This window comes from Jaculus jaculus, chromosome 11, assembly GCF_020740685.1.
Source record: "Jaculus jaculus isolate mJacJac1 chromosome 11, mJacJac1.mat.Y.cur, whole genome shotgun sequence".
Lineage (NCBI taxonomy): Eukaryota > Metazoa > Chordata > Mammalia > Rodentia > Dipodidae > Jaculus > Jaculus jaculus.
In genome coordinates, this window is record NC_059112.1 from 33,698,028 (window position 1) to 33,724,327 (window position 26,300).

At 36.3% G+C, this 26,300-nt stretch overlaps 1 protein-coding gene across 2 annotated transcripts in view; it reads right to left on the reverse strand.

Moving 5' to 3' along the window:
• Pcdh7 (protocadherin 7) overlaps window positions 1–26,300 on the reverse strand; it is a 450,933-nt gene that overhangs the window by 229,740 nt on the left and 194,893 nt on the right. Inside the window, exon 3 of one of the 2 annotated variants that reach the window (XM_004656106.3) lies at window positions 3,356–3,548. In XM_004656106.3, coding sequence (XP_004656163.1) covers window positions 3,356–3,548 — 193 coding nt within the window. Of the gene's footprint in view, window positions 1–3,331; window positions 3,549–26,300 lie in introns of both variants that reach the window. The other variant, XM_004656105.3, reaches the window with a different exon arrangement.

Below are 26,300 nucleotides of genomic sequence, written 5' to 3' on the forward strand. Positions count from 1 at the left end.
TCACAATAAACACAATAGCTCAAAAAAAAATCTATGAAATGATACTGTAAGACAGACTCTAAAGACCACTGCATTGTCAAGAAAAATCATGCTTCACATAGAAATTTGTCTGTAATGTAATGGTGCTTTCAAAGTTAATGCCCATGCTTTACTGGAATTATCAATTCATTGCTATAGTTTTCAAACATTGTAACTACTTTATCATCCAATGCAATGTTTTTATCATAATTTTCTACCATGAGCTCCATATTTTATGTATTTTACTCAATTAAGTTTCAAGGAAATAATAAATAACCAATTATCACAGTTTTTACTAATCAAAAAATCAATGTAAAATCATGTTGATAGTAATTAAACACAAAGAAACATGTAATTTTTGTTACGAATAAATTATAATTCATAAGATTTTTTAAAATATGTTACTTCTATCTTTATTATTACTATACTCAAAGGCTATCAAACTTACAGAATTAAAACTTCATAATAGTGGATCTCATTCTACATTATTCAGGATGAAACAAAGTGTGTTTATTCTTACAGTGTACTCTTTTCCCTCAGGTAATTAAAAGGAATTCCTCATTGGAACTAGTGTGGATTGAAATAGTATTAAGCTTGTTAAAAGAAGAATTAACTTATAAGTATCATCATTGGATTTTTTTTCTTTTTATAATGAAGCAGAGAAGAAAGATAAACGCTTGAGAGGAGCTAAGTACATTTCACTGCCAATTGATTTGTTTCTCTGTTTCAGTGTCTGTTGCTGACACATCATATGTGACATCTTATTTTGTCACTAGTTATCGTAACCTGTTCCTGGTTATCGTCATGGTATTGGGATATTACATGTAACTGCCCTGAAAGTTACCTTTTAAACTTTACAATGAAATTTAATCTAAAACAGTTAGTCACAAGTGCATTGTTTCATACAGACTAAAATTAAAGGAAAATATTTGAGGTAGTAATAATTAACTAAGACAGCATCCAAAATGGCGTTTTCATGGAAAATCCAAATGAAAAATCCAATACAAATCCTGATTAAAACCTAACCAAGCAAAACAGTGCAGATTACCTAGATTCCAATTAAATATGACAAATGATTTCCTGATAGGTTTCAATTCCAGGTTCTATTTATGTCAAAATGGCCCATTCATACTGATGACAAAATTGTTAGGATTCAAGCAATACAACTACACTTTATAACTAGACGAGAACTCTGGAAACTTGGGCCCCAGACAGAACTGTTACCTAAATGTCAACTGCTGCATTTGAGTCACTCAAAGTGCATCACATCCCCTTCTGTCATTACCTATAGATCATGGCTGACGTGAATCACAGCTAGCAGATGACAAATCCTTTATATAAACTCTGCATGTCAAGTGCCAGTCACGTACAGAGTCAGGAGAAATCAGTTAAGCTGTCATGGCTTTTTCTCTTGACAGGACTTAGTACATGGTTATAAGAAAGAACCGGAAGCCTTCCTTAGGGAATGCTTCTCCATGTACTTTCTATCCTCTTGATATGCTCACCTGATTCCTGACATATAACCCATAGGTTTGCTGTACATAATCATGCTTTAATTATGAATCATTCCGTGAGTTTCTAAGATGCCAAATGCCTTTGAAATCAAAATAGAAAAAATAACGTAAGTGTGTTTATCATGCCGATGATAAAAAGACCTTATGACTAATATAGCTGACATCCAAAAATGAAAGACCTCATTGTACACTTTGTCAACTACAGCAAAAAATAAGTATTTTTAAAAACATAAATTATGTGATTATCAAAACGAACTCATATATAGTAACACCCCTAAGTTAAATGAATCCTACCTTATTAAAATATGTATGCATACATATATAATTCCTATTTTAAAATTTAATATTTATTTACTTCTTATCCATTTTTTTTAGATATACTTGCCTTAAGTATATGTGGCAGCATTTGATTATATACCTAAATTTTACATTCAATTTACAAAAATTACTGAAAGATTTAGCTTATAAAAATCACATCAAACTCCCATCCATAGAAGCACACATCACCATACACACAGATAAGCATGCCTTTACAGCCAGGAGGCAAAATGCCATTTAATATCTGGATAATTCATCAAAAGGGTCACCATTCAACAGGCCCTGGTATCATATCTTCTCATATCTCTCATGTGTCTCTGATACTAATGTAGAAAATATTTCATATAATATACTTAAATGTACTTCATTTGGGTTCATTTGTAATAGATCCTATTGTTAGATTTTAATATTCATAGGTAAATTTCTTTCTAAAAATTGAGGCTTTCCCCTGAATTTGTGTGCTCTGTTTGCTTATCATACCAGAAGAAAGGTCCTACTTCATTAGAGGGTTGAAAAGGTAAAAGACACAAATCCATTATGACTTTGCACTACAGATAAAATGTATGTGAACTCCCTGCCTCCTTGATATATAAGCATATCTCTCCTTACATTTTAAATAACAATGAAGTTAGGAAGAGCTTTACTATTCCATTGTTTCACATAAAACATTTTCTTGAACATTTACTTATTATTTTCAAAACCAGAAAATAAATAATGGAAATATCTTTGGGAATACAAAGAAATGTGAGTTGCTATGCAACTACTGTTTGCAATACAACTCTATGACTTACAAGAAAATGTACATAAGGCCAATTGTTGTAACAATTATGAGACTAGCCTCACAACAGGGTAAGAGTAGGGAGAATTATACTTAACTTTCCTTCTCTTCACTTGCAGAAATTGAGATAAAACTTACACTAAAAAGGTATTCAAATAGTATTTACTGTATATGATAGAGATAGATACAATATTCTTCTCCAACTCCATTTCAGCTGACATTCAAAAGAGGAGGTTTAGAAAGGTTTAGCTGACTACCTAGAAATGAAAAAGTCTAGCAAGGTGTGTTTGCTGTCACTTCCTTACACTACTACTGGTCAGTGGTGATTGAAGAAATAGTTGCATGACAAAAATGAGAAAAAAACAATCAAACAAGACTTTTCTTAGTAGTTATCACTTAGGAATTGTGCACTAATTTAACATTTTTCATACAAGCAGTGTCCTGATTTATTCATTAAGTGCATTCATTTCTGTCTGACAGGCTATTTAAAAATCATAGTGCAGTTTTAGTGATTTTTTTTCTATAGAGTTATGTTCCTTTATTTGTCATTTTTATACCTTAGCAAGTATTTGTTGTTGTTGTTTTTTTAATCAAATGATTTGGGTGTCAGCTATTTTATTTTGATTTTAAACTGACCTTTGCATGCCTACTTATGATGGCTCACTAGCGTGATTATGTGTGTGGATGCTGTGTTTGCCCCTACCATTTTCCATATGCTCTGCCTCACCAACACTGCCATCCGGCGTGGTCCTTTCATAGTTGTCCTCTGGGAGTGGAAGGGCACCCAGTCTTGGCCCTGATGAACTCTTACTGCTTGGTGTTTCTGACTCCTCCAGCCCGCTGTCATAGCAACTCTGCAGTGACCCCTGATGTGGGTCCTGAGGCTGACTCACAACAGAAAACGTCACTCTACGAAATGGCTGTAAAAGAAAAGATTCTGAATGTCACTAAGGTATCAGATGGTAAATGATCTCATTTATAAAAAAATACATAAATTACATACATAAAGATCTACTGACAACTAATTCAATACAAAATGATTACATAGTTTGAAATCTGTTTGGAAAACAATATATTATCTAAGGCAAGGCTTAGAGCTAAGATTTTCATAATAGAAAACAGAAAATTCCCTTTTCCATAACAAAGGTAGGAAAACAGCAATTTCACCAGAACATGCACTTAAGTCTGATATGCTAGTTCTTCATATTCAGTCTTTTTCTTTTCAGTAGTCTTTTATGCTTTTCACAAATAGACTTTGTAATAAACAACAATCAGTGATTTGGGGAGGCAATAAATACTGAACCAATCTATTATGAAAAGATGCCATTTGGAAATACTTCATCCGTTTGACAGAATGCATTAAAGTCAAGTCCACATGGCAGCAGGGTGCAAAACTGAGAGTGCTTGGGTTTGACGGCCAGAGGAAGAGCTGGTACATGAGAACTGGGATTTAGTGCTAGAAAATCTTATCACTCCAGTCCTATAAAACCTTATGTATTTGAAAATATGAGAATCAGCAAAAATCATGAAATGTGTCTATTTCATGTATGGAAAATAAAATGAAGTTTTTAATTGTATATGATTACAGTTGATTGATTTTAAAAATAGTAAAATAAAGTATACTCTAAGTTGTATCATAAAAGTGCTAAACTATAACACTGGAATTCACAAATTGCTATGTTATGGTCAAAGTGTAGACAGGAGATTTACAATACATGATAAATACAGACTAAAATAGAAATAAGTTCAGGATCACTAAAGGAACAAATTAATACCATATATTGATAATACTACATATAAACTATCATCTGGATAAACAGTGCAGCACTGTCCTTTAGTGCTTCTGACATGCTTGGTATTCATTATATATACATTAAACTTTAGTTTAACTTAGTACTTATAACATTAAAATCCACACTGTTGATTTTTACTACACATTTTCGAATCGAGGTTACCAAAACACAGTGTAAAGTTTAAGATGAGTTTATATGTTTATAACTTGAAAATTCATGGTTATCAACCACTGACCATATCTGTGACCGAAAGAACTATAGAATGTAGGATTTTCTGCACATGGTAGTTTATTAATGGGAAAGCTAAGAATTGTGGTATTTCTCCCTGATTTATAAATTGTCTTTGCTAAAGATAAACATACTTAAACAATTCTCCCCTGTTCTTTTTTAGAATACTTGCTGAACATATTGTACTTTACTGAGAACGCTCCCAGGATCTCACCCTTTATGAACTTACTTGGAGCACACAGTCTACACTATCTTTTTTTATTCAAGTTCAAAAATCAAGCTCTTCAAATGACTGAATCTGAATGCATATAGGGATTCTTAAATCATAGTCTCTTCCTTATGATGTTTCACTGCATTGAAAAATAATTTTGGAACATTTCTAGTATAGATCATATACTAGTGTACATTTCATGAGCCAAAATTCAATCTCCAGCCCATCAACGTGATATTTCTAGGAACATTTCATTATTTCACTGATAACTCACCAATTCTTTATATTTTACCCTACATCTCAACATAAAAAGAAATTGAACACTACATGAACAATGAAGTATTACTAGAAAAGTTGAATTTAGACAAGAGTTATGAGGGGTCATGCAGACATATTATTATTTCAAAACAGCAACAGGTTAAGTTTATCTAGTCTATATTAAAGGAAAAAGGAGAGTAAGTGTTACTCTTAATTCTACTTTAATGAGTTTCAGATCTTTTAAGATCAGTTTACATGAACAAAATAAGAAAGTTCAAAATGAATGGAGAAACACATGTTATCTTGATAGAATAAAGAAAACTAAGAAGTAATGAGAAATGATAGTTCATTTTGATATCAAAAGCAAAAAAAAAAGAGAGAGAGAGAGAATAACATTTGAGGAAGGGTGAAAACCTTTAAATCTCGGTGTAAATTATTTTAGTAAAAGTAGGGATAGAATAACTGAGAGACAGGTCAGTAGCTATGAATTTAATGAAAAATGCCCCCCAAAATTCAATATACTATTTAGCTGTCATGTACATGTACATTTTATTTTCTTGGTGTCCTGCCCAACTTTGAATGTGAATATATGAATTTTCATGATTTATTTTAGAACATTAGGATTTTAAAATACAAGCTACATATTGTGGCTCACAACTTTAATACCAGCACTCAAGAGTCCAAGGTAAGAGTTTCACCATAAGTCCAAAGCCAGCCTGTGTTACAGATTGAGTTGCAAGTTAGCTTGCAACTCAAATACTAAAATTGACTTATGTAACTACTTATATTTATTATTTTTGTATAAATTTTTAATTAAAAAAGTTTCTCAGTGAATGAAAATACTGTTCACACACACACAAAAATAAAAAATGAAAAAAATATTACACCATGAATCAAAATATACTCCATCAATCATTTTCATCATCATTTTAAAACAGACCTTTGGAATGCTATGTAACTGTAAACTTTATTTGATAATTTTAAATAATAAAATGAGTGCAGCAGTGCATTTAAGTGATCCAAACTAGCACATGATCTTGAGTTCTAAAAGGTAATCTCATCAAAATACTCAGAGAAATGAAACAAAAGCTGACCACCAAATATCCATTGAACTCAGTCAATACACAGTCATCATCACTAAGAAGCTCTGAACATGAGAAACACAAGGTAATGAAAACAAAGAGAAAATATAAATGGAAAAAATGCAAAAGTAATTTTTCAACACACAAAAATGAGAAATAGGGTAGATGTTAGAAGAAAATCTTCTGTAAAGAGATTTTTTAAATATTTTATTTATTTATTTATTTGAGAGAGAAAAAGGAAGAAAGAAAGAAGAAAGAGACAGAGAGAGAGGGATTGAATGAGCATACCAGGGCCTCTAGCCACTGCAAACTCCAAATGTGTGTGCCACTTTGAACGTCTGGCTTTCATGGGTGCTGGGGAATTGAACCTAAGTCCTTAGGATTAGCAGCCAAGTGCCTTAACCAAGAAGCCATCTCACTAGCCTGAGAGTTTTGTTTGTTTGTTTGTTTGTTTAAACCTATACTTTAAATCTTTATTGACAGGGAGGACAGCTTGCCTCAAGGTGAACATTTAAGATGTAAACAAAAATGGGTGTCCAACAACAGACATTGCAAGGAGAGTGAAAGAGATCAATGAGAGGAAAACTGACTAGAATTAAGTGAGAAATTCAATTCAAAAGAACTACAAGAGCAAAATAAGCAATAAACCATGTGGAGGGATTTCTTATGTGGGGTTGCATATGTATATATGTTTAATGAGAAAAAGAGTGTATTGGACATAACAGAAAAAGAAAAGAATCATACTTAAATTTTCCCTCTAGATTTTCTGAGTGACCTGCACAAGTTACTTGACCTATTCTTCCTGTGCCTTAGGCTCAGGGCCTGTAAATGGTGATAATAACACCTGCCCCTTATCAAATTCTTGGAGAATTAATGAGGACATTTGTAAAAGAGCCTTAAGCTTCCTCAAAGACATATCCTATAAAAAGTACTACACTTCAGGCCAAAAGTAAATAACTAGACCTATCTCACATAATTTTAGTGTTTTGTTTATTTTAAATAAAATATAGAGCTAGGCCAGTATTTAAAGTCTGTGTAAAATTTCAAGCTTAATTATGTCATTAATTTACTGTCTTCATTGTTCTAAATATGTAAATTATTTATAAAGCAAATATGTCCATGCAGTAAGTACCAAACATTTTCAAAGCTAACGAATCTCTCCCTTCAATGAGCATGAATATTTTGGTAGTCAATTAATTTATAACAGCATTTATCAACTATTTTTATATTTCATTATGACACTAGAGACTTTCACATGAGAAACATCCAACTATAGAACTACTCAACATTGTAGAGGTTGTCAGGCACATTCAAAGGTAACCTCCAGAGAAGAGTCTGGATCTGGAGTATTTGATGTACTATCATCCTGTCTGTGAGTACCAGCTGACTCATATACATTTACTCCTGCTTTAAACCTGCTATCAACATGTCACCAACATTCTCCATTCTTTACACAATTTCATTCACTTTATTTTCTGATTATGAGGAGAACACCTGAGAGCAGACTTCTGCTCTCCTGTTGCCAGCAAGGGGACTCACAATGGCAACTTCTTCCAACTCTCCATTTGTCCCTGGACAGTGATGGCTACAGTTACCATTTCATATAAAATTACATTCACAGACATAAAAGAAAAATGTAAGTTGAACATTTGTGGGTATACAATGTATCTTGTTTCATAAAGGTCTTTTCATTAAGTATGTTTCTTATTTTGTGTAAAATGTGAACAGATTCTAAAACTGGTATGTTAATGAGTTGGGATCAAGGAAATGACAGCCTGTTTAGATGAAATGAAGCTGTATCTAGAGGGCAGAAAGAAGGCCTGTGTTCCAGTGAAGACACGAAGCGACAGTGAGGTGAGGAATTCATCCGTGCTTCCTTTTTGGAAAATTTCATCTCAGTGGTGGATATCATGAAAGTTTAACAGCAAAGTTCCATCTGATGGCTTAGCAGGGACAGAGCAGTTTCCACCTTAGGTCAAATATTCATTGATGGCCAAATACCATTCTACTCACATCCCATGGGTTCAAGGAAAGGTAAAGCCATGTCTCTAATTCGTTAGAGGACCAAACTCATTTTCTAAAATTTTATTTTGATAGGCTGGCGAGATGGCATAGTGGTGATAAGACACTTGCTTGCAAAGTCTGACAAGCCCTTGTTTGATTCCCCAATACCCATGTAAACATGTAAAGTCAAATGCACAAAGTGGCACATGTGTCTGGAGTTTGTTTGAAGTTCCAGGAGTCCCTGGTGTGCTCTCTCTCTCTCTCTCTCTCTCTCTCTCTCTCTCTCTCTCTCTCCCTCTCTTTGATTCAAATAAGTAAAAATATTTTTAAAAATTATTTTTAAGTATCTCGAAAGTTGAAGTCAATTATAGTACGAATGTCTTACATTTTACTTAGCATGTATGCAGAATAATTTTTAATGGGTTAAATACTTCTGAAACTCATATATTCATGCTTTCTTTGTGAAGGCATTGGTATACTAATATGGACTATTGGTAATCACACATTTTGTGAAATTAATTTTGAAATTAATATGCAGATTATTAATCGTATGCCCTTGATAGATTCTGCTTTCAGTTTAACATTGCTAATATATGTAAGATTCCACATGGAACCTATTAAAATATACTTTATCAAACATTTTTCAAATTTTTAAAAATTATATGAGTAATAAAACATTTGTGCTGCCTATTCTAAATTGTTTGATGGATTTAAAAGTATCCATCACACCTGAAAAGCAAATGCTATGCCCTATAATCGTAGATATTTGAACATGGCTATGTTCCGTCTGCATTAACAACCTCTCCTAATGTCCAGCCCATGGAATACAAATACATGTTTTCTTTGATAAGATAGTGGTCAGTGTGAGAAAAGGAAAGAGTAAAGGCTTAGGATTTAAAAATATCACATTTTGTACATTCTTTTGAGTTAAATATATATATATGGCATTGGCCTAAGAGTTCAGATACTTTCCCCTTAGACCTTAGAGTCCATTTTTTATAATGAGTGACAAATACCTTTATGGGGATTTTATTTGCAAAAGGATGGGACCCTAAGGATGCCATCTACTGGAAAGAACCCCAGGTTAAACCTTTTCCTTATTGAAGAGTGCTGTGTCTAACAGACAACTTTACTGGGAACTTTAAATCTGCACCGTCCTTCTTAGCGCCAGTAGTTTCTGCACGAATCGTGTTCTTATCTGGAACTCACACGCAGCTGTCGCAGTCACATCAATTATTTCTGAATGGCCTGAAAAGGCTTCTTTATCGTTTGCAACTCCCTTATTTATGTCCATCAAACAGACTTCTAATGGCTGTCTTTGTCACTCATAAAACACTGGAGCAGGCATGGGGAGATCCTTGTTCAAGGAAGAGTGCTGATTTTAGGTTTAATGCAGAGCTTTCTAACGCTAAGAGTGCTTTCCTTACAAACACACAGGCACTCAAATGTATCTGCACACATGCTCAGCCGCTGTCAGCATTACTGAACAAACATACCTAGGATTCCAACGTGCATTAGTGGTAGGATACTTGGCAGAACCCTCAAACAAACTTTAATCAGGTCTTTAAACTTTTTAGTGGAGTCTTCATTTACTGAAGACTCAACATTCCTCCCTACTTCAAACTGCTTCTCTTACTTTCATGTCCATAGATGAAAGGGGACTCAGAAGTAACATGTTGAGGCATGTGGATTAGTTAATTAAAACTCTCATTTGGGGAAGGCAAAGTTAAATAGCTATATCTTTTGACATGCACGGTTACATACTTGATATTACCATTTATATGTGAGCTTCAGAATTTAAGAATACAGACAGGATTTTATAGATCTTGGCCCTTTAGATCACAGACTATTTAATTATTGCAAAAGAACATTGATCCAAATATTAAAATAGTGGATAGTAAATGCCAGAAATGTGCTATTCATTTCACTCGAGTTGTCATCTTCCTCATGTCTTTTCAATATTTGTCAGATTAATGTTCTGGTTTGGCAAATGAGAGGAAAAAAAAAAAAGTTCAATATGCAAGCATCTGCAAGTACTACTTAATCCTAAAAGGATAATTTGGATTTGTAATGTTTTGTTTTTCTTCTAATGAAAAATGTCAACAAATAGAAGAACAAAGTCTAAAACTCTAGATAAATAAGCCAACCTTCTTTTTTTTTTTTTTTTCTGTAAGCTTAAAAAAAAAAGTGTATGGTCTAAAACTCATGTTACTGGTCCTATATATTATGGACACAAGGACACAATCATCAGGTATATATTTTTTTACTCTTTCTTACTGGTTTCTTTTAAACTTAGCCCATTATTGGGCAAACATTTTCTGTAAAAGGCCATAAAGTTACCTTGCAGAAATGATATGTAAATAGCCATCGAGGGGAAAACAGCCACTGAGGAGACTCAAGTGAAGGAATGTCTACATCCAAGAAACACTTAATCTGTTTATACAGAAATTGGAGTTTCAGGTAGTTTTTTCACTTCACAAAATGTCACTATGGTTATTATTTAATATTTACAAATATCAAAATATACATCACATCTGGCTATTTAAATGAACCAAATGCTAGATTTGGCTCTGTTTTTTCACTCTGACAAACTCCAGTAAGAGGAGTATAAAGGGCTCATGATGAATGACATTTAATTATTCAAAGGGACATTTTCCAGTTTGTGGACTGTTTGGATTCTTCATGTCAAAGACATGTTGCAACATTATTAATACCATAAAACACTGGCACATGAAATTGAAGTTATCTAAGACTTAATTTTTCCTTTTGTTATTTCCAGTGGAAACAAAACTAAGAATGCAACTTTTTTTTTTTTTTTCACAACTGGATAAATGGAGGTTTTCTGTGTTAGGCTATGAATAAACTATGTTGGTGTTTTCTCTTGACAAAAAGCAAAAATAAAAATAAAAATATTGTGGGTTTTTTATCCTCTTTCAGGCATGTCCCACCATCTGTTGAGGATAGCTACAAATACAGCCCCTATAAAATCAGACCCAAAGCCTCCTGAGACTTTTTTGTGTGTGACCTTTATGGTAACTTGATGCTGGGTTCTGGAGCATGAAATTTGTAGATAATAATGGATTTCTCAGTAGTAAAAGGTTGGACTTGCAGGCTTCTTAGTCCCACCTCCATAGCCAGGAGAAAACACACTAACTTGCACCTCTTCAGGCATGACTTCCTTCCGCAAAGATATTTTCACCTTCCAAAATAATGATTCCAAATAAAGACACACCAGATGCTGACAAGAATATAGATCCATTTTATTCATACCAAATCCCCATAGTGATCCAATGATGAAATAAAGTTGAGCATTTACATAAGAAATTTATGTATCAGGCACTCTGAAACGTAGTTGAAAAATAATTGAAAATTACCTGTTGTTTTTTTTTTTTTTTTACAGCATTATTCCATGCATTGTGAATCTGTGTGCTTTTATAGCAAGTTTTTTCTTTTTAATTTTGCAGATGAAATGGTGCCACTGCGTGGATGAGTGATTGAAACCAGATGAGTTTCCCCATAGATCCTGCAAAGCTGGAAAATGCAGTGTTCTTTGAATCTGTTCTCTTCCACAAGAAATGTGGAAATACATAGATATATTCTATAGGGAATATCATTCATATTCTTTAAAAAGTAGAGTTGGGCTGAAGAGATGGCTCAGCAGATCAAGGTGCTTTCTGGCCTGTCAGCCAAGATTCAAGTGCCTAGCACCCACATAAAGCCAGATGAAGTCAGAAGTTTTATTTATGTAGCACCATGCTTTTAACGGATGTTATTTTGAATGTGCAACAGAAACATCAATCTTGTACCTTTATGTTTGTGAATCACAGTCTTCCAGAACCCATTATTTTTTATTATGTTTCCATTACATCTTTATAATGATTAACAAAAAGACTTAAGATCACCATTGCTTATAAGCAATGAACATATCAAATGGATTTCTAGCTTATGCATTGTTTTTTAAAGTCACCACAGTATGAAAACATGCATGGAATCTGGAATCTGAAAATACTGTCATTAAATCTTAACACTATCTATATTTACTGCATGCCTTAGGGGAAATAATTTCATCTATCTGAACTTCAGTTTCTACAGATTGAAACAATAGTTCCTGTTAATTAGAGCTGCAATATCAATCTTAAAACTTCTTGTCAGTTTCAGAAGCAGAATTTTATAAATTACCTAGTATAAAATCTATCACAGTAATATAGCACTCACTAAAATCTAGATTCAATAAGCATAAGTTGTGGTTTAAAGTAACTGAGCCTTTTTGTTGACATTTTCCATATTTGTTTGTGGTACTTGTGTTGGTAGTGATGGTGGCAGGCGCACACACGAACATGCAACAGTAAGAGAAAGAGTAGGAATTTAGATACTGGACATAGCATTATCAGATGGTTCTACTGACAATTTGACTTCTTATTTATTTACTTTTTTTTGAGTTAGGGTCTTACTTTAGCCCAGGTTGAAGTGGAATTCGCTATGTAGTCTCAGTGTAGCCTTGAACTCTTGGCAATCCTCCTACTTCTGCCAACCTCCAAAGTGCTGGGATTAAAGATGTGTGCCACCACATCTGGCAGTTTTTTTTTGTTTTTTTTTTTTTCTTAAAATGAACATTATTTGTTTTGTGTGTTTTGTTTTCTTTAAAGATTAAGGTTAATCCTGGAGGCAGGTTATTTTGAGGAAAACATACCAATACTGTAAGCTCCCCAAATCTTACATATCCCCCAATCAGCTAAATACCTAAATATTCTAGTATTATTATTATTTTTTTTTTTGTATACTCACTATTTAATCTGTGTCACCCAGCATTGGACATTTGAGCCTTTCTGTTTGCCCATGGAGGTTCTTAACCACTGTGTTCCATGCAAGACCCTTTAGTCAGGAAGCACATTGACTTAAGTGCTTTGCTTAAAGACACAAGCAGCCCAGGCAGCCATCTTCAAGCAGAGATGCTGACAATTCTTCAGACAAGTCAGTTAGGCTCTCTATTTGCTAAGGCTATTCTTAAAATAAAGATCTCCACCAGTGTATATTTTTCATTATTTCTGTAGATGTACTTTGTTCTGTTTTTAATTCCTTGCAATGTCAATTGTAAGGTCCAGTCAAATAGCATTACTCTATTGCATCAAATCATTAAAAAAGTATATTTGCGGTCTGGAGAGATGACTTAGCAGTTAAGCGCTTGCCTGTAAGGCCTAAGGACCCTGGTTCAAGGCTCGATTCCCAAGGACCCACGTTAGCCAGATGCACAAGGGAGCGCATGCATCTGGAGTTCCTTTGCAGTGGCTGGAGGCCCTGGCGCGCCCATTCCATCTTTCTCTCTCTCTCTCTGCCTTTCTCTCTCCGTCTGTCACTCTCAAATAAATAAAAATAAACAAAATTTGTTTTAAAAAGTATATTTGCCATACATCAAATGCATCTTGTTGTTTCAGCATTTACGAATCCTTATTTTCTTCACTTTGGATGTGTGTGTGTGTAGGTGTGCATGCATATGTGTGTATGTGCAGGCCAGAAAATACCTTGTATGTCATTCCTTAGGAACACCATCTACCATTTTTTTGAAACAGGGGTTCTCATTGCTCTGGGGCTCACCAATTAGGCTAGACCCACTGGCCATCAAGTGTCAGAGATCCATTTCTATTTCACTCTTTGGCACTAGGGTTATAAGTATGTGTCTCCACACCTGACCTTTTTGTATGGATTATGGGGATCAAATACAAAGCTTTATGTTTGAAAGGCAAGCACATTGCTGACTGAGCTACCTTCCAACACCTAATCCTTATTTTGCACTGACATGTGCATATATTATTATAGGCTTTTACTTAAGATTATAAATTTCTGGGCAGGAGAGATGGCTTAGTGGTTAAGCGCTTGCCTGTGAAGCCTAAGGACCCCAGTTCGAGGCTCAATTCCCCAAGACCCATGTTAGCCAGATGCACAAGGGGGCACACACATCTGGAGTTCCTCTGCAGTGGCTGGAGGCCCTGGCGTGCCCACTCTCTCTCTCTATCTGCCTGTTTCTCTGTCTGTCACTCTCAAATAAATAAAAAAGATTATAAATTTCTCATAAACTGTGGTGATCTAAGTAACAGTATTTAAAGATAATTTTACAATGTTGAGTATATATATATATATATATATATATATATATATATATATATATATCCACACACACATAGTTAACATGTTTTTATATTTTTCTTGCATTTTGAAAATAACCCTGAACTGTAAGAAAAGATTTAAGGAGTGGTGCTGACATATATGACACTAATTAATCTTTCAGTGTTAATATCTTCTACTGTAAAATGAGAGAATTAAAGCAGATGGCATTTGGTATCCTTTCCATTTGTTTAATTCTCTTAAACAGAAGTAGCAATGAAACGTTAAGAATATATGGCCTGGATCAGTGGATAAACAGTTGAAATCACTGTTTTCAAAGAAAACTTTGTCCACTCATTAAGAAACCCTGGGATGATGGGCAGGTTTAGTAGGTAAAAGTACTTGCTACAGAAACATGATGAGCTGATACAGATCCCTAGAACCTACTTAAAACACTTATATAGTAGGAAGCATCTGTAATCCCTGTCCTCCTATATTGAGATGCAAAGCAGAGACAAGAGAGAGTCCTTGGAAGTTCCCAGGTCTGTTAGTCTGGCATAGTTACAGTGAGCAAGAGACCTTGCCTCGAAAAAGGTAACAGGACAGACATCTAGGTTGTATTCTGTCCCCTACATTTCACCGGTGATATATGAGCTCCTGTGTGCATGTACACGCATACACACACACACACACACACACACACACACACACACGCACAATTAATACACAGAGACAATATAAATTTAAAGGAATTTCTTGATTACGCTGCCTTAAAAATATTAATGCACCACAGATTACACTTAGTTACCAAGAAAAATATGCATGGAGGGCTTGAGAGATGGCTTAGTGATTAAGGCTTGCCTGAAAAGCCTAAGGGTCCATGTTCAATCTCTCTCCAGATTCCACATATGCCAGACACATGAAGGTGATGCAAGGCAAGTTTGTACTCCCACTAGGTAGTACAAAGTGTCTGGAGTTCGATTTCAGTGGCTAAGGCCCTGGCTCTCTCTACCTAAAAAATGCATGGAAATCAAACATTTTAGTTAACTACATTAATGAAAAGTTACAAAGATGGCAAAGTTCTTTTTTTAAAATATTTTTTAGTTATTTATTTGAGAGCGACAGGCACAGAGAAAGACAGATAGAGGGAGAGAGAGAAAATGGGCGCGCCAGGGCTTCCAGCCTCTGCAAACGAACTCCAGACACGTGCGCCCCCTTGTGCATCTGGCTAACATGGGACCTGGGGAACCAAGCCTCGAACTGGGGTCCTTAGGCTTCACAGGCAAGCGCTTAACCGCTAAGCCATCTCTCCAGCCCGGGAGATGGCAAAGTTCTTACAAGCTTAACATCTTTGTGAAAATGGGAAGACATTTCAAAAATCATCTACATGAAACATGCTTGGTGAAATCATCCTTAGCTTTTGAAACTACCTCTCTTCCCTGATTCCTTTTTCATTCAGTCAGGGGAAAATGCAAATTGTGTGCCTACTGTGTGAAAACACAGTGAGAGAACATTCATCTCAGCAAAGTACAGTTCTGTGGTAGGATTTAACATGGTTGGTACAAAACAGAATGAGGGAGGCATGCTGGACCAACTTTGGATATCACTCCCCGTTTCATTTGAGACATAGTCCCTTGAAAATCTGCGCATTTACATGCACAGAAAGACAGGAATGCAGAGGGAGCTATAGCTTATATAATAAGAGATAACTGACAGGCAACTAATGAGAAAAATACTATCATCATAATGGCATTCAATCGAACAAAGATGTTTGAACAGTTTCTTTTTGCCTACTACTGTGCTGAAGAACTCAGCTGGCAAATTCAGTCGTACATCCAGTTGGGAAAGGTGTACGTTAATCATTCAAATACATCCACAGAATGCAAGTAGGTATTTCCTCTTTCTTACTTTCTTTCTTTCTCTCTCTCTCTCTCTCTCTCTCTCTCTCTCTCTCTCTCTCTCTCTCTCTTTCTTTCTTTCTTTCTTTCTTTTGGCACTGTGATAATCATCAGGAGCTCAGTTCACATGCTACTCATGGGCTTTACGTGATTGTCCTCCATACCTATGGAGATACAGAAACAATGGAATAAAAGCGATAAACCCACATGGTAAATAACAGAGTCAGAGCAAGTCTGCAGCCATTCTAGGGAGCAATGTGGAAGAACCAAGTGGAGCACCAGCAGGGCTGGCCAGGTTTGTAGAAGGTAAAACATTAGAATGGCATAAATAAACAGTGACAAAAAAATACAAACTTCAAGAGCCTACTTCCTAAAATACATAGAAACACAAATGGGGGTCCTTGCACAAGCACCCCAGTCAATTCTCTCACATTGAAATGAATAAAAATGAAGCACGCGTTTTTGAATCCTCTCAAACAGATGCTCCATTTTCTTCTCTATTTTTTTTTCTTCTTTTTCTATCTTAGACATTCAGCTCAACTGCACCTGGTGAAATCTGCTTAGGAAACTACATATATTTAAAATCCTTGAGTTTTCACATTCTATGGAATGGAGACTGTGTCCTCAGATAGCCTTCCCTGTTCTACATGGATTCATATGTCAAATAAGATCCAAGACAGACCAGTAGACCTTTCAGAAGGGTTACTTGGGCTGGAGAGATGGCTTAGCAGTTAAGTGCTTGCCTGTGAAGCGTAAGGACCCTGGTTTGAGGCTTGGTTCCCCAGGACCCACATCAGCCAGATGCACAAGGGGGCACAGGCAGCTGGAGTGCGTTTGCAGTGGCTGGAAGCCCTGGAGCACCCATTCTCTCTCTTTCTCTTTCTCTCTCTACCTCTTTCTCTGTCTCTGTCACTCTCAAATAAATAAGAATGAACAAAAATAATTTAAAAATAAAAAAGAAGGGTTACTTAACGATTCAATTGAAGAGAGGCTCACTCGGGAACCTAACTAGAGTACAGATAAAGTCTTTCCTCTGCCTTCTTAATTTTTACTTGTTTTAGCTTATTTCCTGGAACCTTGTTAAAAACAAAGTTAGAGCCAGACGTGATGGTGCAAGCCTTTATTCCCAGCATTTGGGAGGCAGAGGTAGGAGGATCACCAAAAGTTCAAGGCCACCCTGAGACTACATAGTTAATTCCAGGTCAGCCTGGACCTGAGTGAGACACTACCTTGAAAAGCCAAAAAAATAAAAAACAAAGTTAGCCATGGGCATAAAGAATAATATCTTCAATATCTTCTACATACTAATTTTTATTTCTCAACATAAATCAAATGACTCAAAAAATATGAAAAAAGTGGAGTGCTAAGCACAAAAATGACCCTAACAAAATCCATATTCCACATGTTGTAAGCTGTATACACACACACACACACACACACACACATACACACACACACACACACACACACACATATATATATCCTTACTTATAAAGTAGAACAATGGTTGCACATAGAATTCAATTTATTAGTCAATTATTCTTGAACTAGGAGACAGGATTATCTAATTGGGCTCAATGTAACCACAGGGATTGTTAGAATAAAAAAGGGCTGGAAAGAGGCTTAATGGTTAAGGTGTTGCCTGCAAAGCCTAAGGACCTAGGTTCAATTCCTGAGTATCCATGTAAAGCCAGATACACAGGGAAGCACATGTGTTGAGTTCATTTGCAGTGGCTAGAGGCCCTGGCATGCCCATTCTTTCATTTTCTCTGTCTGCCTCTTTCTCTCTCTCAAATAAATAACTAAAATTTAAAAATAATAAAAAATAGGTAGAAGGAAAAAGTAGAAGACCCGAGTGGTGCATTGTGAGGACTCTGGTTCACCTTCCAGTGTTTGAAGTGGGAGGAGGGACGCCTGCCAGGACACAAGTGACACAGGTCAGGGAGAAGACTCTCCCTAGAGTTTACACAGTGAACAACACTCTACGGCCATCACCGGGATGTTAGCCCAAAGAGATACATTTGGCTTTCCTACATAAAATACATTAAGGCCATATGTTTGCATTATTTTATTTTTCTGATCTTTGGTTATAGAGCAATCAAGACGCAATGGTCATGAGGCCTAATTGCGGCAGGAGTAGAGAATCAAGAGCCCATTGAGTTGAGGTTCATAGTCATGTCAAAGGTCACAGGCTGCAAATGTCACCAAAACTTAAACTGGCATTCTGTTGCTGGAACCCATGGAGCAGTTCAAACCTGCATGCCATTCCAACATTTTTTGTAGAACAATACCTCAATATACATGCTCTATTGTTCAAGTTAAAAGCAATAGGATAATCAGTATACTACAAACCATTTCAGCAACATCTTTGTACATAGATTCCTCTTGTTTGGTTATTTGCTTTTTGAGATAACATCTCATTAGGTAGTCCTGGTTGACCTAGACCTCACTTAGGTAGACCAGGATGGCCTTGAGCTTGTGGGTACCCCCTGCCTCAACCTACAGAATTCTGTGATTACAGACACATACCACTACACAAAGTTATGATGTATATAACAGCATGAAAACATTAATAACTATCCAAAACAAACAAAACCAAATGAATGAAAAGCACCAAGGCTCTTTCATATGCTTGTGAGAATAAACAACTTCAAATTTAATTCTCCTTCACCAGGTAACTAATATTGCTTTTGGGAAACTCAAGGCAGAATACATTTTTTTTTTTTTTTTTTTTTTTTGGTTTTCCAAGGTAGGGTCTCACTCTAATTCAGGCTGTCCTGGAATTCACTCTATAGTCTCAGGGTGGCCTCAAACTCATCGTGATCCTCCTACCTCTGCCTTCCGAGTGCTGGGATTAAAGGCGTGCACCACCACAGCCAGCCAAAATTTATTTTCTTGACATCAAGAATGAATAGACCCACCTTAGGCCACCATAGTACAGCATATTCCTCTGATTGAAATATCCCCTCCTTAAGGGAACACTAAGGCTCAGTGGAGTCAGGAGATCAAGTCTGAGAAAGCTTAAACTTAATGAGGTCACAGCACCTCTCTCCAAGGTTTTATAAAGGTTACAAAACTGCTTTGGGACTCTTGGATGAGACCAGCCAAGCTGGCTGCAAGTTCCACAGTGTGCGGGAGTCTCTCTGCCCAGCGGAACCGCCTACAGGGGGGAACTGCTCCAGAGAGGCCTCTTCCATGAGTCATTATGTGTGCCCGGGTGGGCTTTTTGGTGATGCAGCTGCCTTTGAGTCACCCATGTTCCTCTAGGCAGCCCCTGAAGGACCATACTTTGAGAGTTGTCCCAATAAACTCACTGATCCACCAAAACTGGTCATGCAATTGTATTCTATTCTTTTGCCTGAGCCCAACCTGAGGTAAGTACACATGTGTTTATATCTCCCAGAGAAAGAGTTTCACTTGACAGCCACTTACTTAATTGTCCTGAGACATGATGCATATGTGACAAATATAAATAATTATCTTATAATTTTAAAGATGCAGTGAGACATCATAAATAAAATAGAGTATTCTATAGGTAACAATGGTGAAGTAGTCTAGAAGAATGTCTATAACCTTAAATTATGAGGATGTTTTAAAATAAACCTATTAAGATATAAGAATTACTTCTTACTATATAAAACAGGAAAAAAAGAAATAAAATGGTGGTGGTGATAATAAATACCTTGATTATTAAGAATGGCCTATCTATATTGGGAAGGCTATTACATCATAATTAGCCCCTAAGGGTGGTGTTCAAATTTGCAATGCCTCCTAGTTACTTCCTTCTTTCCGACTTCCTCTTGGCTGTATGTTTGTGAGTAAAGAAAACATTTTAGAATTAGTTCTTTGTAGAAAAGTGTCATACTCTTCAAAGAATTAAGAAAAGTAGGTGCACTAAATAATAACTGTTGTTATTGCGTGGATCTTTAGGGGAATGCAGATCTTTACATATGGCAATAACACAGAGACTCAAAGGTGAATGTTTATTACTCAGTAGGACACAAAGGGAGGAACCCTAATAATGGCATCCTCCAGTTGAATGCTAAGGTACAACTTGAGGCTACATTCTAGTTATCCCACATTTACAATATATTACTCTAATATTCAATCCTTTAAACTGTAATTTTTCAATCCTGTAATTAATTTCATTTACCAACTTCTTGAGAAAACATGGTTGAATACTTAAACTTATAGAAAATAGACATTTTTAAGCACATTTATAGACATTGACATTTTCTACACATTATAGTATGGACATCTTACTGTTCACTTTAGCAGTGCTAAATATGTCTGGCAGCTATAATTCATCAAATTTATTATACATTAAAATTTTTAGGGTTGGAGAGATGACTTAGCAGTTAAGGTACTTGCCTAGGAAGCCTAAGGACCATGTTCTACTCTCCAGATCCCACATTAGCCAGACACACAAAGTTGAGGCAAGCACAAGGTCATACCTACCTACTAGGTAGTGCAAGTGCCTGGAGTTCGATTTCAGAGGCCTCTCTCTCTCTCTCTCTCTCCCTCTCTTTCTCTCTCTCTCTCTCTCTCTCTCTCTCTCTCTCTCTCTCCTTGTCTGGCCCCTGGATTTCATCCTATATGTTCTATGTTTTAGAAGTACCATTAATGTACGAGGCCAACGTGATAACCACCACATGTTGCTAACCTCTAAAATATCATTGATGTTACAACATATAATTAATCTTTTATTATGGGGGGGGAGATATTTTTTTAATGTTCTCTTTCAGTTGTTAATTTGAACTGCTTATTGATGAATCACAAAATAAGGACAGCATTTCCTGTGTCTACTCAGTCTGATAAAGGATTCATATGAGAGGGGAGATGGGACAGCAGTTAACAGTGCTTGCTGCTTAAGCAAGAGACCTACAATCTTTAGTCAGATGTCCCAGAACCATGTCAGTAGCTGAGCATGGCTAAGCACATCTGTAACATTAGTGTCAGGAGAGGGACAGAAGCTGGAGAATTGCTGGGGCTCAGTGATGAGTGAGAGACACGCAGTAGCTCTGTTTGAGGGAGAGACTCAGTATCAAGAAAGTGCGCAGATCAGCAGTAGAGGACACATAAGGTTCTCCTCCTCTTCAGGGCATCTACACACACACACACACACACACACACACACACACTCATACACATGGACAAATGCAACCTATCACCACATACAACACATACTCTGCATTCACACATGCATGCATGTGCAGAAAAAAGAAAATTGAAAAAAAATATCACACATATATGATTAAGAAGATGTGCATATAGAAACAACTGTCCAAGGTAAGAGAGTCTTTTCCAATGCCAATTGGAAATCTGAAGCAGGCAATCCTTCATGAAAAGAGAGCACTCCCTTGTAATGATACACGTGGTGCAGCATGTGGAGTTAATATGCAGTGATTTTTCTCTACTCTACTTGACTGTTTGCCATGTGTATATTCATACTTTATGTAATGATCACAAGAACACTGTGCATAGGTCCTCCTGTTATTCAGCATTTTATAGAGAAGAAAGACAAAGCCGCAAGGGGATAACCTGTCCACTGTCAGACAGCTGCTATGTGACCCACAGATGGTCTCTTACTCATCAGGCAATTACGTGGTATGGGCTGAACCTTGAGCACTTGTTCAGCAGTCATGAGACTTCTGCATATATTGATAAGAGCACTTGTCTAACTAAAGCCACCATCTAGCACAGGCCTTCTTATTTAAAACAGAGGATGGACTACATGAGAAAACACATCCTCTGGAGAATAAAGTCAATTTATTTTAGCCCACACAGATAAGGGATTTTCACAGATTTCTTCTGCTGAAAAAATTAGACATTCAGATTTGAACTCCACTGGATGTTATCTGTGCTTTGCTGCTGTTAGACTTAAAACAACTGCAAAGAAAATGTTTTGTGTAGTCCTCTCCTTCGCTTTCTGAGCTTGAGTCATTTTCTTAATATCCAAAATCTGTCCTGTCTCATTTCACACAGTTCAGCTGTTCTCAACCCTGGCTGCACATTTGAATTACCTGGGAAACTAAAGAAAATAAAATAAGTTGTTAATGTCTCAACTACATTTTCAAAGTGGGATAGGATTCTGTGTACATGTCACAAGGGGTGAAAAATCAACTCTAATCCTAAAATAAAATGAAACAAAAAAAAGTGTAATTTTAATTTGCCTTGGCTGCTGGTTAAATCTCTGAATTCAATAAACACATGTGTATAAACCTTTGCAGTAAAATTATACTTGAATTTTTGGGTTTGTTTTAGGTACTATTTCTATTTTAGTAGTCATATTAAGACTGTGATTTGCTGTAAAATATCTCAAGTCTTCTATTAGGAGTCAACCTTTTGCAAACAATTGTAGAAAATCTTGAATGAGTGCCCCATTGAATTTGTTTTCTCTACACTATGAACAATGGTTTGGGTGTCTTCTAAGAAAAGCAATTTGTAATTAAAATCAGTTTGGGATTTTATTTAGATTCAGAATGAATAACAGTTTCGAGTACTGGTTAGTATTGGAGTCACAAACTACAATTAAATCTAAAAGTCACCTTCATGATGTTATCTAAACTTATCAAGAGAGATAGAAGGCTATTTTGCTATTAATTAGCAATTAGTCTTGTATGACTGGAGAGAATTCCATTTCTTACCATGTTACGAATGTCCATTGCCATTTCTGGCACGATTTCCATGTGGCTAGCTACTAGTTCCTGCTTTAAGACTAGGGCATCTTGCTAGGACACCACCACCAGCTAGCATTGTGATGCATTTTGAAAATCATGTCCTTATCATCTACTCTTTAAAAAAAAAATTGCTATATTTTTATTTTCTCTTTCCTCCAAATATCTCCAAACATGCTATTGGCATATTGGTTCAAAACCATGACAGACAAATTATCCTTCTTCTGTCCTGTGACTTCTATGCATATATTTATAAATAAACATGGTAATAGTACCGAGAATGTTTATTTAGGAACTGCTTTCTACATCCTGAACTGCCATCCTCACACAACACACTGGGTTAACCTAATTACAATTCTATGTGCCATAAGAAAGTTTTCATGATTGATGCAAATTTCAAGAATTATTTCCCTCAGGGCTGGGCAAACTTTAAGGAAGAAACTGGAGAAAGAAGATTGAATTCTTTAATCACTAGAACTTCACTACTCTTCCCTCAGCTGGAAATAACCCTGGGCTTGGAGTTATGCTGAAGCTTTTTGCAACTATGCAGAAACAGTTCTTGAGTTCTGACTTTCTCACGTTATCCAGTGGGGATTTCTAGTGTATATTATTCATTAGTTCTTTGATACAAGGCAAGAAAATTCTCTATGCTGAAGTTTCCTAATCTCCATTAGGAAGGAAATTTTCAGTATAGTTGATAGATTTTTGGTAAACAATTCAATAATTCATTTTCTAATATATATATTTTTTTACTTATTTGAGAGAAAGAAGGAGAGAGAGAGAGAGAGAGAGAGAGAGAGAGAGAGAAGGCACACCAGGGCATCCAGCCATTGGAAATGAACTCCAGATTCATGCACCCCCTTGTGTTTCTGGCCTATATGGATTCTGGAGAGTCGAACCGCAATCCTCTGGCTTTGCAGGCAAATGTCTTAACCACTAAGCCATCTCTCCAGCCCAACAATTCAATAATTCTTAATCTCCCATGTACATAGAAATCATAAGGGACACTATTCAACGCTCAGAAGCCTCCTTGCCATGCATTCAGAGAATACAGTATCCAGGGGACAAAACAAATAAAATACACCTAGATTATTATGGTAGATTTCAGTTTATTTTATGTTTCTTTAGAAAAATCATGATACAAGCCTCAAATAACACTAGCCATATTCTGGTTTATTATTATTGTTATTGTCAACATTATCTCGTTTTTGGCACGTTTCTTACAGCAGACAATAAGGTGATACATTCACGTTCACGTTCACAGTAAGACACAATTCCAACAACTACAGACATTCACTGCCTCTATCATTCCACCCTCACTGCCCCACACAGGCACAGGTATGTGGCCCAGTGTTAGTTAAAAATGTATAACATAGAGTCATCGTCGTGTGGATCATCTTCTAAAATAATGTTGAGTAAACTTCAGGCGATGGGTTTCAAATTAGAGGCAAGAGCAGAAGCAAACCCAAAGGAAAACAGCTAGCAAATTACCAGAAGGTTGAGACTCCTGTAGGAAGACCATTGAGTACTGCCCAGAGCCTACAAAGCTTAGCTGAAACCAGCGTGAGGCAGCGTGCTGCCTGGGGCACGTGGAGGAGGTTCGCTGAGAAAGTCTTACAGAGGCACCTGCATGCAGATACGTATTTAAGAACTATCCACTTGAAAGTCAGGTGAAAGGTAATCAGATTAACATAGAAACATATGCAGAAAGTAAAATTTTATCCTTTAAAATCCCCACCATAGCAATATGCCAATGGTTATACCTTATAAAGTGAACTCAAATGTATCCAAAACTGTTGGGCCAGATCTGTCAAAGGCCACATTGGTTCTCCAAATCCAGTGTAACAGAACTCTAAGGAAGTGACTTTCAACATTTTTTTGTAAACCACAGCTGACAATAAGAAATAAAATGTAGGGCCTGGGAGATGGGTCAGGGGTGAAAGTACTTTCTTACAAAGACTCCCAGCTAGGCTTCAATTCCCTAGTACCCTCATAAAGCCAGATGCACAAAGTGGTAGATGCATCTGGAGTTCACTACCTTTGGCAAGAGGCCCTGGAGTGCCCATTCTCTGTGTCTCCCCCCTCACAGATAAATAAAATGAAATATATTTAAAAGAAATTAACTTTACATTTCTGTCTTATACACACACACACACACACACACATACACACTTGAAAGACAAGCTTCATTCACCATTAATTTCCATTACTTTATGCAGCACACTGATTTTTTCTCTTTTCTTTTTCTTTGTTTCTTGCTTTTTTTTTTGCCACTTCCCTTTCCAGTCTATTTCATTTCATTCCATTCCATTCTCTTCTTTAATTTAAAACTGCTGGTTATGATCCATTAAATTGATTGTATATGATCCATTACTAGCTCACAGTCTTTCTGTGAATAAAACAGCATTTGTTAAAGACAGAGTTCAACCCCACCTCCACCCGAGAAGAGATTTCAGCACTTTGGGGATAGGAATAGGGTCTGTGTTTTTTTTCAGAACTCTGATTGACACTAAGGTAGAAATCTTGGACCTGCAGACTTGAAAAACACATTCAGGAAGAGTTGACCTCATTCACAGATTTCCTCCATCTTCCTGTTCCTCTGCGTGTCTCCTGACAAATCCTAGCCAGAGGCACCCTCACATTCACCTCAGGTGCAGGTGTTGAAACCATATTTAACAGGGTAGGGAACTGAGGCGCAAAGGCACACATACCAGGCAAAAGGTAAAAATTCTTTCTTGTTTTGCTTTTGTGATGTTGTTTCCCTATGCCAGAGATGGAGGCCAAGGCCTCCCTCCCTCATTCATGCTAAGAAGGTGTGCTACCCTTGACCTGTTCCCCTGGTTCCTATCTTCAGGTTTTATAGATTTATAGACATCTCAAGTTCGAGTCCTTATCAACTTCCAGCCCTACCCTCTCCAAAAAATAAATAAATAAGGTCCTCAAACACAATCTATACTTACTTAGTTCATGCAGTCATTCCCCCTGAGGCTGCTTTCCTGGCAAGGAAATTGAAACACGTTAAACCAATTTGACTGACTTCAATTTTTTTAATGTATATTTATCTTACTGCCGATTGGAAAAGTTAACGTCTCAATTTTCTTATTAGGTTTCAACTACAAAATGAACCTTTGGGAAAACACAAGAGACACCATTTGCAAAGCATGGGCGCTGATCAGTGAGGCAGAGCCTGCAGGGCTGAGAACTGCCTGTTGCCGGCTGAAAGCATGGACTCTATTATTGCCAAAGGATCACATGCAGGATATTAACTAACTCCTGAAAGTTTGAAATGGTTTCTCAAAATAATCCAGGAGTCATTTTCCTATTATTCTTGTCAAATTACCACATAAAAGTCAACAAGACCCATTTTATTTATCCGTAGTATTGAGCTATGTGATTTACCAATGAGGTAAGCATCTATGAGT